At 32.2% G+C, this 19,226-nt stretch overlaps 1 protein-coding gene across 1 annotated transcript; it reads left to right on the top strand.

Moving 5' to 3' along the window:
• Nucleotides 1-185: 185 nt before the first annotated feature.
• LOC108913611 (protein vav) lies at nucleotides 186-14,537 on the top strand. The gene is made up of 14 exons (XM_018719178.1): nucleotides 186-338; nucleotides 414-663; nucleotides 721-896; nucleotides 1,520-1,582; nucleotides 5,367-5,472; nucleotides 6,504-6,665; nucleotides 6,720-6,920; nucleotides 6,980-7,099; nucleotides 7,256-7,534; nucleotides 7,587-7,789; nucleotides 8,044-8,424; nucleotides 8,479-8,634; nucleotides 10,314-10,491; nucleotides 12,876-14,537. The coding sequence occupies exons 2-14, from the start codon at nucleotides 427-429 to the stop codon at nucleotides 12,933-12,935; spliced, it is 2,322 nt and encodes a 773-aa protein (XP_018574694.1). The 5' UTR covers nucleotides 186-338; nucleotides 414-426; the 3' UTR covers nucleotides 12,936-14,537.
• Nucleotides 14,538-19,226: the final 4,689 nt, after the last annotated feature.

Genomic DNA, 19,226 nt, shown 5'->3' with positions numbered 1-19,226 from the left:
ATAAAATATGTATCTGGTATACTGGTAAGTTAACCGAAATAAACAATATACTTCCAAATTCCAAAAGTGTTGAACAAAATTGATTCATATCAGCCTGGATCTTTTTTTCATTGAATGCCACTTTTGTGTCGATAAAATCGACTATCGTATAATCGACATAATAGTAATAATTATCTTGTAAAATAGCAACATGGTGTTGTGTACTTTATGTTTTGTGGCGTTAATTTTATCAGTGCAGTGATAAAAGTAAAGAATGATAACTGATAAAACAATGTGATTACTGCATTTATTGAATTTTCTACAATTGTATAAACAAAGTTATGAATATAATTTCAGAGGTTCGTAATATTCTTTCAATTAAGCAGTTATACTTTCTTTTGATATAGATATTCTTTTTGTTTCTGTTTTTTTAGAGAATTAATTAAAATGGCTGCAGCTTTTGAAGAAAACGAAGCTAATGATGAATTGTGGAGAGAATGTGCTACTTGGCTTACCCGTTGGGAGATGCTGAGATCGGATCATAAAGCAAACTGGCCTAATGCGTGCATAGCAGATCTGGCAAACATCCTTCGAGATGGAGTATTACTATGTAAATTGCTCAATAAAATAGACCCAGGTTGTCTCGACATGAAAGACGTAAACCTCAAACCTACCATGGCTCAGGTACGTGAAACATTTACCGAGAGACAAAAGTATAATTGATTAAAATTTTTTCTCCAGTTTTTATGCCTACGTAATATAAACTTGTTCCTAAAGACATGTATGGACAATTTTGGACTAAAGCGCATCGACCTTTTCGATGATACGATGCTATTCGATTTGACAAATTTCCACAAAGTCCTTTGCACTTTGTCAAAGCTTTCCTTAAGTCCAAAAGCTCTGAGAGGAAAAGTACCGTAAGTACTTGTGCAAGTTTTATATGTTATTCATAACTGTTTTTATTGTAACTGGTATAATTAAACTTTATAGGATTTTTTATTAGTTGGAAAATCTTTAGCTGCTTAAACAGGTAGTAAAGCAATAATTTTTAATATGTTTAGTAACTTTGGAGTTAGTGTTGTATGTTCCCAATAAAATCAATCACATTGAAATTTGTTTATTATACATTGCACATTTCTTATTGTAAATGAAACAATTTGAAACTTTTTTAACATGTTGAGTATTGTGAATTGAACCTCTACAAGCAATTTTATAATTATCCGTAACAATAATACAAGTAAAAAATAGATTACATATTTTACTTATGTAAACAAGAGTCTGCTGTTATAAAGAGCAGATGCTTCTTAATCTAAATATTTGTTAGAAATTTATTAGAAAGTCTATTAAATCTAAATTAATTACCTTTTAGTGTAATTAATTTTAAACATATCTGGAAACAAATAAAATTTTGCAATAGCTTTGAAAGGATAATATAATAAATCTAGTATTGTTGAAATATTGATCGTTTGATTAAGAAGGTTAAACTGTATCATTCCCATTCATTATATCGAAAATATATTTTGCATTTTTATATTTCTAGGGGATTTACAGCTCAAAGATTGAAAAGGGAAGAAGAAGTGATCTATCAGAGCCTAAAGAGTGTGTAAGTGGCCAATTTTAATTTGATTTAAAATCGAGAAGTTCTAAAATGAATTTCTGTTTTTTTTTCTATAGCGAAATTAGATTTAATTCAGGACTAAATTGCTCAGAACCAAGTTGGTTACAATTTAAAATTCCTTGTCCGCAACCTGAAGATTGGGAGGAGGAGGTTTACGATGATTTGTGTTACGTCACATTTTCGTCTAGTTTTCCAGAGGTGGGCAGTTGTTGCACACACGATTTCATTGCATTTTTTGATGTAGACTACTTATTTCTTATCATTCATGCAATTTTCCCATTCAAACATGTTTTTATTTATTTATGAAGGAACCTATTCCTTAAATATCTTATTTTAAGGCGTTGCTGTAGTTTGGAAGTTCACGATATAACTTCGAATGAGGGTCATATTTATACAGAGGCTACCAATAACGTTCTGAAACAGATGTCTTAAGTTTTTGTTCCTCTCAAGTTCTGTCAGGAAAATTGAGCTATGTTTAACCTGTTTTTTTTGTAATTTTTGTGCTCCGCCGTTAGACAAGCTAGTATAACATTCGCCAGCCACAAACACACCCAATCAGGAGCTATAACATGTATTTTTGTCAAATCTCGTCGCCTGATTTGTGTCCTTTTTTCTTCATATCACACAGAAATTTAACAATGAAGATACGCTGCACTACACAAGACATTTCACTAAATACCGCTTTAAATTTTACTATAAAATTAAATTTAACAAAACAACACTATAATATACAAATTTTATTTCGATTTTGGTAAAATCCAATACTTTACAGTCATGAAATTACCTATGGTATTACCTTCTAATGAAATGAAGAGGTAATATATTCGGCCATTCTCTTTTCATTGAATTATGTAGAGTTCGTTGACACTAAGATTCATAAACTGAACACAGTGCTCTAAAAAAATAGTAACATAATTTTTATTAAAAACTTGATTGAAATGTTTTTGAAAAATACTTCAGATCTATTAGATTAGTATTTTTATAGATTTTTTAATTTATTATGTACATTTTATAAAACGGAAACTAATTGTCTACAAATTTTTCAAAAAAATAACGGTTTATGAGAAATTCAGGATTTTGTGAAAATTAATTACGAAAAAAAGTAAAGTATGCAGTTTTACGACTAGTAGGCTACGATTTCATGTGTCATTTTTGTCATTCACAAAAACTGCACATTACTCATAGACCTAACATTACTACATACTATTCCATCGTCTTGAAAAATGCCTGTAAAAATTTCATTTTATAAAATAGTTGACATGTTGTTAGTATTGGGGTTTTGTGAGGGTAATTGTCGATGAAGTATACATGAGTACCGAATAATATTTCCTGATCGTTTGATTCCACACTGGGAGACTTTTGCTAATTTTGAGAGGAGGGCTCAAAAGACTGGATCGTTTCTAGTCAGCAACGAAGGAGGACCTGTTAATCATGCAATAAACGTAAGAAACGAGGTACGACTTTTAAGAAGTATTGAAAAATAACGCTCGTATCAGCACTAGACGATTATCTGGACAATTTAATATACCACATGCCACGGTCCATCGAATTATAAGATATAGTCTGCTTCATCCTTATCATATCCAGAATATTCAACAATTGTTACCCCAAAATTTAGGTCAAAGACTTTTTATAATTTCATTTTGCGTCATGGTATTATAGACGAGGCCTGTTTCACTCGAAGAGAAATCACAAATTTGCACAATTTCAATGAATATTCGGATGAAAATCCACATGCAATAAGACTTCTTGAATCTGTAGTTCCCAAATACATGGATAGGACGAGGAAACAATTGTGCAGAAAATTGGCTACCAAGATTACCAGATCTGAATAAATGTGATTTCTTTCTCTGGGGGGCTTTAAAAGAATTTGTTTATTTTATACCGTTTGTATCTGAAACAGATTTATGGGATCCTATATATAATAAATGCAACGTCATAAGAAATTATCCACAGTTATTGCGCAGAGTAGACTAATTTTCGGCGGAGAGTAAATTTATGTATTGGAGAAAATGGTGGCCATTTTCAACAGTTACTGTAGAGCTATTTAATGATATCGGTAGTTCATATGGTTAAAGTGGAATTTGTTAATGTTTTGATTGTAAGGTTCCTCTTTTTTTAATGTGTTAAAAACAAAATATAGAATCTAATTTAATGAAATTCCTTTTCCTTGAGACTTTTTTGTGAACGTCAAAAATGACACTTGAAATCATAGCCTACTAGTCGTAAAACTGCACATTTTACTTTTTGTCCGATTCAGTTACACTAGAACCGTTTTAAGATTGCCATTACGTCACGAGTATGTCGTAATATCAGACAGTCGCCGCGGACGTGAATTCATTATTAAACCCGCTAAAAGGAAATACAATGATGGTATAAATGTCTTCATAGTCTCAATCTATCACAGACAACCATTCCAATATTTTATGTGTATTAGAGTGAAAGAAAATGGAAGACGTTTGTTGGGTATTAATTTTAGAATGTAGTTTGTCTAGCTCATTTAAAACAAAACAGAACTGACACTTATATTAAAAATTTGACAGTTGTTTTGATCGTGTCTCCGTACTAACTGTTGTATATATTTTCTGAGCGTTGAAATATCGATTTTTTGACATATTTTCGTATCCAGTAAAATTTGCGAGATATCCAGATTTGGAAATTGTCAAGATGACATTTCAATTATATGAAAACTGACTAATTCGACTAGGATTTTAGGACTTAGTTCATATGAATATTGCTTATGACGCAATGGAAAAGATACAGCGGTTTTAGTGTAGTAATCACGCTGTTTCACAAAATTCCGATTTCCTCAAAAACCATATTTTTTTCGAAAAATTTGTAAGAGTAAAAAATTCTTTAAAATTAAATTTCCTGTAATACTGGTAAAATTATTTCATAATTGGCATACTGATAAAAAAATTGATAACATGTTAAGGGCACCCTACACCTAGTCCGAACAAATTCATATTTTTACCAATTAAAGATAACAATAGACACAAATTATGTACCAAATTTAGTTGCTCTATGTTAAGGCATTGCTGAAATATTATTGTTTTTCAAAATTTAATAATCTTCATCTTCACTGATCTCTTCAACGGTACATCCCAGGAAAAATGTTACATAACATCTCGGAATATTTTAAGAGCCCCTACATGTGCCTGCTCTGTGTCGGTAGAGTTATGAAACACCCTGTATTATAAATTATGCAAAAATCATATATATTTTTTAAAACACTAGAAAAAAGATTTTGTTTTTATTTAAATATTTTCTATTGCAGTTTCACTGTCACTTCGTTAGTTTTATACTGTTTAAATGGTTTATCCAGTTTATTTTAGTTATAGTAAAATGGCAACAGGCACACAAAATCAAGTTTGAGAGCTGCCCAACACGTAGAGTAGTTGATATAGTTTAAAAAACGAATTATAACGACTATTTGATTAAAAAAATATATTTCAGGTTGGTATTATGGGAAACACATATTACCAGTTACCACTAAAAAAATTGACCCCCATTTAAAGTTATAGTATAATTTTTATATTACACATTTCCTCCTCTTAATTAAAATTTCGTTAATAGGTGTACTTATTTTTTAGTTTTGTTTCATTTAGTTACAATTTTCCATGAAACAATTTATAGGCGAATGTTAATTTACGAACACTTAGCAAGCAATTAATGGTATTCGTTTTATAATTATATTTTGCATTATTAAATTTCTTTTCTCTGTTGTCACGGTTACTTAATTTTTGCATGGCTTTTTTTTATATGTTAGTGAGATGCCGGTTAGAGCCAGAGGAGTTGTCGTACCAGAATGTGATTTTGATATGACCAGTGAGGAAATATATCAAGACCTGTGTCTCGATCAAACCTCTGTAGAGGTACAGTGCCCTATTTTTTTTAACTTATATTGATTACGTGCTGATCACAAGGGGGATATAACGTAAATGTTTCAATTAAACGACTCATTGAGTTAAATAATACAGGACCACAAAAAAATTGACGAAAGCTCTCCTCGGCCAAACCTATCGTATTGTAGGTTTTTTGGGTCGCTGAAACCGAATCTGCAACTAATTTGGTCCCATCACGTCAAGAGTTTTTCTAACCTCAAAAAATAGCTGAAAAATGGTAGAATTCAACAAAATCAACCCTGCAACAAGTTATAATCTTATAACTCCACATCCTTATGATCCCGAACGAGCTCGACAAGCCGTAAAATGATAACTCGCAACCGTAAAAATACATAACCTCAAAATTGGTTGAGCCCAAAATCCAAAATAAGCAGCGAATAAACTTACACATAGGGCACAAACCTTCATTTTTGAATAGTAAACACTTAACCTAAAACCCCAAAACCCCATAACCTGCAAACGCGACAAGGCCTCAATCTGATCTGAAACCTCAAATCCCCGAAGCTGAATAACCCCAAAACTTCAAAACCAAGGCCGGCATTAATAAGGGTGAGGGTGGCGATTAATGAAGGTTTGTGCCCTATGTGTAAAGTTTATTCACTGCTTATTTTGGGTTTTTGGATTTTGTGCTCATCCAATTTTCAGGTTATGTATTTTTACGGTTGCGAGTTATCATTTTACGGCTTGTCGAGCTCGTTCGGGATCATAAGGATGTGGAGTTATAAGGTTTTAACAGGTTGCAGGGTTGATTTTGTTGAATTCTACCATTTTTCAGCTATTTTTTGAGGTTAGAAAAAAACTCTGACGTGATGGGACCAAATGAGTTGCAGATTCAGTTTCAGCGACCCAAAAAACATATAATACGATAGGTTTGGCCGAGGAGACCTTTCGTCGATTTTTTTTTGTCGTCCTGTGTAATTTGTTTTTATCCTTCCAAATAATCAAAACGTGATCCTTTTATATATTACAATGGTTGGTTGTTAATTAGTTTCTTATTCTAGCAACCTCCGACTTTCGAAAAACGTGATTTCGTAATAAAAGAACTGTTGGACACGGAAAAGAATTATGTCGACGTTTTAAGTAAGCTGAAGAATAATTTTATGCAACCCCTTATGAACCAAATGAAGCCTGACGAACACAACACAGTATTCTTTCAAATTAAGGTTAACATATTTATATAGGCATATGGTTAAAATGTTTAAATATTTGTATTTCAGGAGTTACGCGATATACATGCGGAATTTTTACACGAACTATTAAGGATTAAAAGTAACCCCACCGTGAAACTGAGCAATATTTTTATGAGATTCAGAGAGAAATTTTTACTTTATGGAAAGTACTGCGCGAATTTAACCAAAGCTACCACCTTGCTTCAGGAACTGTGCGATAACGACGAAACGTTCAACCAAGCTGTCATTGTAAGTTTTTTTCTCATAATTTTTAAGTAAATTCGGACGAAAGTATGCTTTTTTTATAGAAATACGAAAAAGAAGACAATAACGGGAGGTTTAAATTGCGAGACGTCCTTTCTGTTCCTATGCAGCGTATTTTAAAGTATCACCTGCTGCTTGATAAGTTAATAGAGCACACAGATCCGGTAAGTAATGAAATATATCTATTTTTAGTCTATAATAGGCTCTCAAAAACTTCAGTCTTGAAAAAAATTAACAAATCTACTTTATATTTTTTTTAATGATCCATCTATTTAATTAAAAAAAAAATTCAAACAACCCTGTACAAACGTTTCTTCTAGAATCATGAAGAATTTAACGACTTGCGACGGGCGAGGGAAGCTATGTTGGACGTGGCCGGTTACATAAATGAGGCGGCGAAAGACAGCGAACACCTGGAAGTGATAAATAACCTCCAGGAAACAATAACGGAGTGGGAGATCGAAGACATGAGATTGTCAGACTTCGGTAGGCTTATGAAAGACGCCGAACTGAAAATCAAGGCCCACCAGGATCAGAAGATTAAAAATCGCTACGTTTTTATATTCGACAAGTGCGTTTTGATTTGCAAACAGCTAAAGGTAAGTGTTTTCCTCCTTGTTTCACATTCACGTGACGAATTTTAAATCGTAGGGTAACCAGTTTGCCTATCGGGATATCATAAACATCGCCGACTATCACATCGAGGAGGTTCACAACAGACCTCTCCTGACGAAGGAGGCCAGGTGGACTTATCAGTTTTATCTCGTAAAAAATAACAGCGAGAACGTTTATACTATTTTCGTGAAGTCGATAGAGCTCAAGCAACAAATTATAAAGGCAATAACTGATGCTTTGTGAGTATTCCAGTTGTAAATAAATTCACATGTACGTAGTCAAACTAAAATTGGATCCTATATTTGAAAGAGCAAATTTTTTTTTTTAATGTATAAGCTTAGTTACTCGTTACTGAGGTATAAATGTATAACAAAAAAAATAGTCGAAGTGAGATTAGCATTCGCCAGAGACAAAATCAACTATGGAGTCTATATCTATTTTTAGTTGTGCCTATATCGATGTAAATCCTATTTATTTTCAATTTGTACCTTAGGGATAATTTACATCCGAAGACGTTGCAACGAACTACTCACAATTTCGACTTGCAAACTTTTCCGTCTCCGGTTCAGTGCCACCACTGTTCCAAATACCTGAAGGGCCTCATATACCAAGGTTACAAATGCAGTAAATGTCACATAGCCGTCCACAAAACGTGTATCCAGTATTCAGGGAAGTGCGGGCAGATGCCCCTGCACGTCAACACCAGTTTGTTAAACGGCATGAACGGCGAACCTATGAGGGAAAAGTTGTGGTTCGTCGGCGAGATGGACAGGACCACCGCCACCACAAAGTTGGATAAGAGGGAGAACGGCACTTACTTGGTACGAATCCGGCCTCAGAACGACGAAAAGGGCCAGTACGCCTTAACTTTGAAGCAAGTACCATGTTTTTAAGGTGGTACTCGTTGCTAATTTGTGTGTCGTTTTAGGACTGACAATACGGTGAAGCATATGAAAATTTGTTGCACCAATGACGTGCCGAGCGATTCCAAGAAGTATTACTTGTCGGAATCGAAGTTTTTTAGTACTATCGAGGAGTTGGTGGTTAATTATCAAAACTACAGCCTAAAGGAGAATTTTGAAAAGTAAGAATATTACAAATAATGTAAATTACAAAAAAAGATTCAAGTATAATCTTTTCTCGTTTGTAATGTTGTGTTTGAATGTAATCGTGATCTTATTGTTTTAATAATTTTTAATTTTACCAAATTTAATTGCCAGCATGAAGGAAATTGTTAACGTCAAAATATAGTGATTGAGCTAAACATGTCTTAATGAATTGTTGCTCCTTTTCGTTCTACAGGGTGTTAAAGTTGGAAAAAATATTTTCGATTTTTTGATATATTTTAAGTATGTATGGACTGATTGTTTTGAAAATTTGTAGTGTCAAGTTTTTAAATTTTTAAATTTAATTCCCGCCGAATCTCAAAACTTAAAATGTCAAAATGTGTCGAAATTGAACATAGTTCAATAATTTCTAGTTAAGAAATTTAAAATTGTTAAATACAAAAAGTTAGACATATTTTTACATTGATAGGAGAACATAGCTAGCGCCTCCTAAACGTAACGTGACTGTTTGCATATTCGTATTTGCCGCCTCAAAAAACATGAAACTACAAATTTTCAAAACAATCAATCGGACCATACATACATCGAGGGTTTCCTGCCAAAAGGACGTATCCACAAAAGTGCCATTTTGGGTTTATGAGTTAACTTTGATACCCAATACCATAAGGCTGTCGTGACAAAAGGTCGTATCTACCACACCAATAATAACAGTGCCACACAATCCTTTTCTTGGTCATATGAACAATTATTACTTCGATTAACCCAGAAGGTTGTATGTACATACGTCCCTTTGTAATGAAATTGTACATATATTTTCTAGGTCGTATGAACATATGGCTTTCTGACATGACGAAATTTCATGGCATTCACGAGTATGCGTTGAGTTAGTTGGCGTTCATAACCTCAATTTTTCTGTTGTGTTTACATACTGTTACTCTTCAGTTACAAGTTAAAGTACCTAGTCAAGTTTGTACATGTTCTCAAATAATTCACTAAGCTGATAATAATATGCGATAAATATACTAATCAACAGTTACATAAGGTAATAAACAAACTCTTAAATTTTACTACTGATTTTTGAAACGTTTTTATTAGCTCCTGAAAAATTTTTTTTTTCTTGATACGCCCTTCTGGCAGGAAACCCTTGATAAAATATAGCAAAAAATCGAAAATATTTTTTCAACTTTAACACCCAGTAGAATGAAAAGGAGCAATAATTGACTAAGGCATATTCGGCTCAATCGCTATATTTTGATGTTAATAATCTGCCATTAAGCTGTGTACAGATATTAATGATTCACCCCGTATATAAAAAATGATGTTTGCAACTAATGTTCTTTTGAACTACTACTCTTATTTTTGATTGGGGATAAACTGTAATACAGTAAAATCTCATTTCATTAATCCGGCACGATTATTAAAAAACGTTACTTTTAATTGTTTATTAACAAAGATATTGATACATATATACATACATTAAATTTGTGTGTGCATATAATATACACTAATGCAAAAGAATTTCTGAAATTTTTCCGTGATTTTTGACAGACTGTATTTAGGTGAAAAAAGGTCATATCGGGAATTAAAAAAAAGCATTTTGAAGCTCTAAGATTCTAGTTTTTAGATCGTTCGGTCAAAATATTTTAGGAGCTAGGATTATTATGCACAACCCCCCGTACAATATATTATTTTATAGATTGGAAGAAGACACAAAGCTACTTTGGCCTTATAGACAGTTAAGAGCAGTGATTTTAAAAAATTTCGAAGCACGAGACCCAAACCAGTTGAGAGTTGTAGAAGGAGAGATAATTACTATCATAGGATTGGAGGGCTATAGAGAAGGGTGGTGGAAAGGCAGACGGGAAAATAATGAGGTAAGTTTTTATTTTTTGGTTTTTTTATAAACGATGTGTTACTATGATTTCCTGATATTGCCCAAACAAGGAGAGACGTCTGCTATATATAATAAATTATGACAGCTCAGACTTGTCACTGGAGGTAGAATTTGTAAGGCCAGATTAACCTATAATGAGGCCCAGCTGTAAGCTCTATGGAGGCCCTTTTTGGTTTGATTCAATTTTAAACACCTACACTTTTTGCATTGATTATAAAAACAAAAAACAAAAAAACAAAAAAGGTCACGCAATCAGCGACTTGCTGATATAAAATTTCAAATCCTAAACACCTTTTTGTTTAATTTTTTCAGATTTTGCCGAGGCTTTGTGATCTCTTTCTAAAAATATTTACATATATATACATACATATATATACATACATATATATATATATATATTCGTCCTTATTATCACATAGAGGCGTATGTGTATATCAATTTCTTGGATTATACGCCCCTACGTGATAAGAGGGACGAATATGTAACTATTTAGGTTAACTAAAACCACCCGCTTGGTGTTACGGGAAAGGAGACTTTTTGTTAATCAGACTTACTCATTTTGTTGCAAAATTTTTTACCTTGCTACAAACACCTAATGGATAAAACAAAAACTAAAATAAATATAAAATTAAGTGCTGACGTATTTGACCATTCTCGTTTTCACTAACACTGAGAATCACAGACTAAACACAATGCTTTAAAACAATGGTAAGAAATACTCTCTGACACTCAGATTCACGCAGTTGATTTGAAAAGGTAATAACAGGCAATACTAATAAACAGCGCACATACGACTGGGTTTAAGGAGGTTCGATAGATCTCTTGCGTGGCAGGCGGTACGGGAGGAAAGCCTAAACGAACTAAATATAATGCAAATATACCGGGTGATTCAGTTTGGTATTCCCGGCCCTGTATCTCTTTTATTTTAACAATTAGCTATAACAAACCCTATATATTTTTAAATCGCCGCCTAAACTCTATTAATGATATTAGATCGTCTCTATGGTAACATATGTCAAAATTGCTATAGTCAACTGTTTTTGTTCAAATGGCACACTATATATTTTTTTATCAATTCTGGAAGATATTTTTTTTCTGCCTTCGGCTATATAAGGAAGTCTATAGTTTCATTAGAAATTTTGCTAGAAAACCAGCAAAAAAGGTGAACCCTACTTTCAGTAGCTTTATTCTGAAAAATGATAGCCAGCTGTGGAAACAATTGAATTTTGAAGTTTCTAAATAACGGTGTGTCAAAATAATCCATCAGATAAAATTTTCGGAAAGTTAGCCAGGAATTTGGTGGCAGATGAAAGTTTTCAAAAGAAAATAAGAGTTTTTAAACCCAGAAGGGCAAGAGATGAAGAACATTCGATAAAGATGTTAAATGGCCTGTTAGATCTCTGGATCTCACTCTTTCTTTGCCCTTACCTAAATGATATTGACGACCTTAAAAATAGAATAAGAGTAGAGTGTAGAGAGGGAGTCATAAACAGAGCTATATGTAGGCCCTTTTGAACATTTGAAATAAGTATTGTTTTAAATTGTTATATTATTATCGTATTACAAATAAAATTTGATACTTTAAAAAACATAGTAGCTTGCTTCCGCAGCTGGCTATCATTTTTCAAAATAAAGATAAGAAATGTAGGGTTAATCTTTTTTGCTGTTTTTCTAACAATATTTCTAATGAAACTATAGAGTTCCTTATATATCTGAATGCAGAAAAAAAATATCTTCCAGAATTGATAAAAAAATATATAGTGTGCCATTTGAACAAAAACAGTTATCTATAGCAATTTTGACATATGTTACCATGGAGACGATCTAATAATGTCATTTAATAGAGTTTGAATGGCGATTTAAAAATATATAGGGTTTATTATAGCTATTTGTTAAAATAAAAAAGATACAGGGCCGCGAATACCAAACTGAATCACCCGGTATATTAGCTCGCATATATTTTTAGTGTTTCATGCACGGCAATTAACTTTTTATTTTAATAAAAGTGTATATTTATTCATTAAGAGCTTGTAAAAGTGTGGGTGAAATCTGGATTTCAATTGTTTTGGAAACTTACCATTTTTTTTTTTCGGTATCGAACCTCCTTAAGAGCCGACCACTAGCTGTAGATGAAAGTTTAAGTACATTTTAAAAAGTGAATTGTATCTCAAACTATTTATTGGATTTCAAACATAATTTCGAATTCATATTCTGAGGAATACTTACTATTATCACTAAAAAACTGATCCCCGTTTAAAACCATTCCCTGTATCACCGAAGGTTAATATTTTTATTATAAACGAAGATACTGACATTGAGTTATGAAACGTTTCGCCATCAGTATAGGTTAATTCTTTTTTTCAGACTGGTTTTGTTCCTATAAATATATTGAGAGTGGAGGGAGACGTGAGGTTCGAGACATAACTAACGTGAAGGTGCACAGCTAGCCAATAGAAGATTTATAACGCAATAACATATTCCGTACTCTATACACAGTTTTCCTCTGTAAATACATATATAGACTTTCACGTTATAGTATTTGTAATAGTATGTTTAAATCAAAAGTGTTTTATATATGATATATATATTTTTTATGGTTGAAATTAGGGAAAAATCGTTGTTGAGAATAAGACAGAACATAATTTTGCATTGCAGATAATGCTACGATCATGAAAATATGTAGAGGCATTTTTATTCCTTTTCACCATTCTTGAATGGATACTTAACACAAAAATATAATTGGCTGGCTGTCAAAAACTTACTTGTCCATGTACTTGAATGTGAAATATTTAGTATTTGTATTGCTAATGAATTCCAAAAGCAGAATTCATACGTAAGATGACATATCTAAAGTACCAGATTAAGCCACTAGAGGGACATCTTATGCCATAACAAACATTGGTGTACTTTACGGGATATGCTGATTTCAACAATTTTAGAAATTTATTTTTTTATCGAGTGGGTAGAAAAAAAGTAGATAAAAGAGGTCCCGAGTTCGATTTTTGAAAAAAATTTAACAGGCAAAACTGTATCCCGATGATATCTGTAAGAGCGTAAGGTGTTTTCATTTATGAATGTTTTTTATGTAAAAGACTTTTTTTAAAACTCTAATGTAATATTTCATAAATTTTCAAAAATAAAGAATGCCTTATATCTTCTAAACGAGTAAAGATCGGGATGTGGTTTTCGCTTTCCAATTTTTTTCAAAAAAAAGCTCGAGTCATTTGAACTACTTTTGTATATTTCCTCGGGAAATGCGAGAAATCACCTAAAAATGTTAAAATTGGCTCACTCTATGTTTTTGTTAGACAAAACTTCATAGAAACAACTCCTGACTGATCCTTTTGGCACAAGGGTCAAAATGCCCACTAAATATGAAAAAACAAAAACTATGCCACAAATAAATAATTTCAGACATTATAATCGTTTAAAAATTTCACCTACATATTTTTGTGACGTGCATTGTGTGATTTATATTATAGATATATTTACAGAATAGTATTTGTCACATTTTAGAATTGCTCATCTACAATTTTAGTGATTTTGACAAAGACTAATGGCCTAATTGACATCGATTTACATCGAATAATCACATATTTGAATTCTCAGCTTTAAGTAGGTGCTGTGTGGCACTTTCACCATGACTTATACGTGACGGGAGCGAAGTGTTGCTATTTTTTAATGTGTTCATCGGTAGTAGACACTTTTCTGTGCGTCATGGCATATTCACAAAATTTCTAGGTTTGTTCTAAATTTAGTTGCCACTTTGTGTTTTATGTAACTGTAAGTTCTGCGATTTTAATGTTTTGTCAAAACATTTTTTATCATATATTTTCCATGACAGGCTTATGTGTGTTTTATGTAAAAAATTCATTGTTTGTATTTGCTTCAGAATAATTTTTTAAATCTGTTTTCTGTTAACAAGTTAGTATGGAAGGGTAGAAGGGTCACTAAATATATTTTTATTTTTCTAACTCCTCATTTCTGATCTGAGGCTGGAAATCTGTTGGGTTGGTACTTCCGAACTTCACGAAGAAATTGACAAAAATTAGAAAATGCGTCAAGAACTTGATGAATAAACTCATGAAGTTATTTGACAGCAGATTTGGTGCATTTGTCCAATTTCTTGATTAAGCGACTTCATGAATTAATTGATCAATAAATTGTCAATGTAAAACAGCTATTACAAGTTGAAATTTCCAATTTATGGTAAGAAAAATATGATTTAAAGTTCTAAATCAGAAAAATCTGATTTGGAAGTTGAAAAAATATAATTATAATTCAAGGTTCTAAGTGAGGAAAACTCTGACTTACAAGATAAACGTTATAAGTTACAAAGTTAGGAAAATGTCATGATAGGTTAAATTAGGTTATGTTAGGTTAGGATTTGAAATTAATATTTTTCTGACTTGTACCTCAAAACTTGCAACTTGTAAGTGGAATTGTTCTCTGTTACATTATGGAATTATATTTTTCCAACTTACAAGTAAGATTTTTCTGACCTATGAGTCGGAATTTTATATCGTACAGGTCAGAATTACGTTTTTCTGAGTTGTTACTCGACAGTTGAATTTGCAAATCGGAAAAATAAAAAAATGTTTGGTAGCCTTTTCAAGCTTCTGTAAACTAGTGCCAAAACTTAGGAGGATTAGGATTTAGATTGAGAATCTCTAAAATTATAGCATATAAGTTTTGAAATAACCCTCCGAGAAATACGTAGTTAAATGCCTAGTATTTTTAAGAAATTGCCACTATTTGATAAGCCAAAATGTAACAAACTTGTTTTTTTTTGTTTCTTTGTTCCAAGGAATCTCATTCCAATATAATTGAAATGATTACCTCATCGCGTCTTTAAACGTTTCTTTTATTGAAAAAAAAATTATAAATCTACTTCTGACGTCAAACAGTTCTTCTTTTTGTAAAATATTTAACTTTTTCACTTTCCAATATACCAAAATGTGCCATTTCAGAAAATGTAGTAAGTAAAATGACCAGAATTTGATAATTTTGTTCAACATATCGATTTGAATGTGTTTGTAAATAAAATAAGTCAGTTTGGAGAGATGACTTTTTCAACGGTCCCAAAAACTCGATAAGTCAGCGATCATTGTTCTTCGGTCGAGGTAATTGTTTTTTTATTGTTACTATTTTTTTTGTTTTGTTGCTTTTTTATATTTTTTAAATGTGATACATAGAATTATATATTTTGTGAAGGTAATTTAGCTTTTGATGTAATAAATACACGTGAAGTAATATACTGATCATTATTGTTCAATTTATATACCACATGTTGCAAATAAACTGGTATAAATTAATTTTATTTTTTTCCTGAATTGTTTGTCCTGAAAATTAATAAAATTAACGCAGAAGACTTGAATTTTCTCAGCTAAATTCGATATACACATAGGTACTACAGGGAGCAAAGCTATGTGAGCAAAAGAACGGTAAGTGCCTGAAAATCATTCTGTCAATGTACATTTCTAAATTCCCACGTATCATAGTTAAAGTGTAAATGATAATAATCGATGAGCTCTTTTTCATAAATTGATGTCGTTACGGTACTGTTCGCTGTTCGTAACGATGGATAAAGGAACAACTCGTCAAGTTACATCAGTAATGTAATCATTACTGCCTTAATAGGCATGACATTTTTAGTCTTACAGCAGAGTGAGTGAAGGAACACTATGCCGCCGCGCCACTAGGAATAACAAATAAAACTGGAATCGTCATTCTAACGACAGCAGTAGTATCCGGTTAAGTCGCAGCGTATCATATGTTTTTTGTTCTTTCATAGCGACGAAATTTTTTCAGTGTCTTAAAAAATAAATACATAGGTATGTTGAAATTAAGTACACACTAACAAACAAGTCTTTCTGCACACATTACATAGAGTAAGTAGATAGAAACAATTTGTCGGTGTTACCCAAATGTAGATGAATTAATAGCACAGACCAAGGCAGTGTTTCTTAAATCCCCTAAACGTATTCGTCAATTCCACCTGGTAGTCCAGAACCTCCACATCCACAACCCATTCTTACACGATGGGGGACATGGTTAGAGGCATCATTTCATTATTTTAAACATTTTCAAAAAATAAAATTGTAATTTTACAATTCACTGCTATTCGGAAGAGCCAAATAAAATTTCTAGTTGAGTTGGAAAATATTTACAACAATTACATTCCAATTGCGGATGATATAAAAAAAAACTTACAAAATACTGCATTATCGTTAGATGAATCACTGCAAATAGTAGATGACATACAAACAGTGCTATATGACTTAAGTGACGAAAAAAGTGTTTATGTCGGAAAAAGTTTGACAATGTGTTAAGAAAAAATCCAGATTTCTTCATATTAAGACACCTTCATAGCAATAGCTCTCCCATGGATTCATTAACTGATTTTAGAGATTACTTCAAATATGCGCCTATAACGTCATTAGATGTCGAACAATCGTTTTCGTTATATAAGAATACTTTTTCTCCGTTGCCGACATCGCTTAAAGAATCTACTGCGGAAGCATATGGAATGTTCCAGATCTTTGCCAGAGCTCAGATTTTTAATATAGAACAGGATAAACATTCCACAATATTATAAAATTATTTATTATAAATGCATTAGGTAATCTACAGAGGATGCCCTGGCTTTCAAAATGAAATGTCGTGCCTTAGTAACGATGCAAGATTTTTACTGAAATTCCAGTTTTCAGCACATACAAGGTACAAGAGACAGTCAGTTTTGCCCTCAAAATGTGAAATACCCTGTAGAGTGCGAATGCCTCTGAATGAAACAAGTCATTCGCTTTTTTTAATCACATTGTTTCTGTTATTAATTATTGTAATATACAGTTAAATTAAATCGCATTAGTTTGTCGTAAAAAATTATTTTATCTTGACCAAAGTACATATATCCAGAAAGTAATTTACAAAAAAAATTCAAAATCGGATTAGTTCGCAAGAGAGTCAACTCTGAAATAGAAAACCAATTTTAGTGGAATATGAGTTAATATTTGGTTTCAATTTTATTTCTAATTTCTAAAAGTATAATTTAAGCATATTTCATAGTTTATCCAATAAATTTTATTATTTCGAATAATAATAATAATAATTATTTTTTACAACACAAACTGTTTCACCTTTTCTACTCATGATATTATACAGAAATAAAAAAGTATTTATGCACGAATAGAAGAAATACAATAACTGTTGACACACGCATCAAACATAAAATATTTTGAAGTTGACTGGAATACCTACAAAATAATGGCGATTTTCGCACATGCGCACTCGAAATAAAAATTGGCGGGAAGCGGAACTGTTGCTTCTGGTGTGACCATTCTGTGACCATAGCGTTAGAACACTTGCACACTGCACTCTTGTACATAATTACTAGATCACATCGGCTTTGGAATACATGGATGCGATCGTGTTCAATTGGTTGTTTTAGTTCTGAGCCCTTTTCTTTTACTCATGATTTTGGAATCATAACGTGTTACGATCCGCTGAAAACCAATCAGATTGCTAGATTTCGGATCGTAACGCGTTATGATTCCGAAATCATGAGTAAAAGAAAACAGCCCTGTTTGCGACTTCGTGTATATGAATTGTTTTTTCAAAATTCTGCTGTGTAAATTTATTAATTACGGAAAATTAGTTGTCGAATATGTTTTGTGGTGTGGCGGTCGTTTAAGCTTTGTGGTGGTCGGTTTCTACGTCTTTACTAACCTCGTGGAACCATGGATTTGAAATTAGCATATTATGTAGGTAAGTCTGAAGAGAATTTTCGAAAAATATTTATATGTAGTAAGAATTGCAAAAACAGTACCTATCCTGGTAACACAATCGTGTGCAATTCTAATACAAGTTGTTCCAAGTTTACTTGAAATAGCCAAATTGGCATGATGACATCAGTAACCAAGAATCACTAAAATTATGTATTTATCTAATGAAATATATTATCAGAGGTCAAAAGATAATATTCTAGAAACATTGTAAAAATGTTGCAAAATATGCAGAAGCAGGTCAGGACAGTGCTATATTGCCTTTTTAGTTTGTACTTTTTATTTAAAAGGGAAATACGAAAATGGATATGTTATAAACAAAAATAATTTATGCCAACAATTTCCTTTATTTTAGGTAAAATGTACATTCTCAATTATTGTTCGCTATTCAACTCTTTAATTCTAACTAACTTATCCTTCTTTTCTATTCCTATATCGAACTAAGTACCTTGTTTATATAAAAATGTTATTTATACAATTATGAAGTCTATTCAGCGTTTCGGGACACGCACACACTTGGCGTTCCACCCACCGTCGCTCGGTCTGTCTTTTNATAATTTTTGATGAGAACAATGTTTTCAATAATCTGGAAAATGATGTTGATATTAACACCTTATCACAAGACATGATGTATAGTCACCCAACGACTGTAAAAAACGATGGGTCAGTTAATTTCTGCAGTGTTATACCAACCATAGAGCACCCTAAAATAACAAATTTGCAAAATATTTCGTTAACTCTATTAACAACTACAGATTACGAAAACCAATCCAAGTCTAGTGACAACCCACTTACAGATTTTGACAGTGATCCACTGGTCGATGATACTTTGTTTAATAACACAACGAACCCAAATGAAACCGGAATAGAAAGTTCTGAATCCCCAGATGTAGCTATACAATTTTCAACTAATGCAATAACGGACCATGATGGT

Source organism: Anoplophora glabripennis, unplaced genomic scaffold, assembly GCF_000390285.2.
Source record: "Anoplophora glabripennis isolate ALB-LARVAE unplaced genomic scaffold, Agla_2.0 scaffold590, whole genome shotgun sequence".
NCBI classification, from domain to species: Eukaryota; Metazoa; Arthropoda; class Insecta; order Coleoptera; family Cerambycidae; genus Anoplophora; species Anoplophora glabripennis.
Note: the sequence above shows the minus strand (reverse complement) of the source record. Positions and strands in the feature narration are given on the sequence as shown.

What these genes read in the sequence shown, in the direction of transcription:
- LOC108913611 (XM_018719178.1), top strand. Translation starts at nt 427, where the DNA reads ATGGCTGCAGCTTTTGAAGAAAACGAAGCTAATGATGAATTGTGGAGA. An exon ending in TCGATCAAACCTCTGTAGAG is followed by an intron (nt 5,473 to 6,503) that starts GTACAGTGCCCT and finishes TTCTTATTCTAG; the next exon opens with CAACCTCCGACTTTCGAAAA. An exon ending in GCAGACGGGAAAATAATGAG is followed by an intron (nt 10,492 to 12,875) that starts GTAAGTTTTTAT and finishes TCTTTTTTTCAG; the next exon opens with ACTGGTTTTGTTCCTATAAA.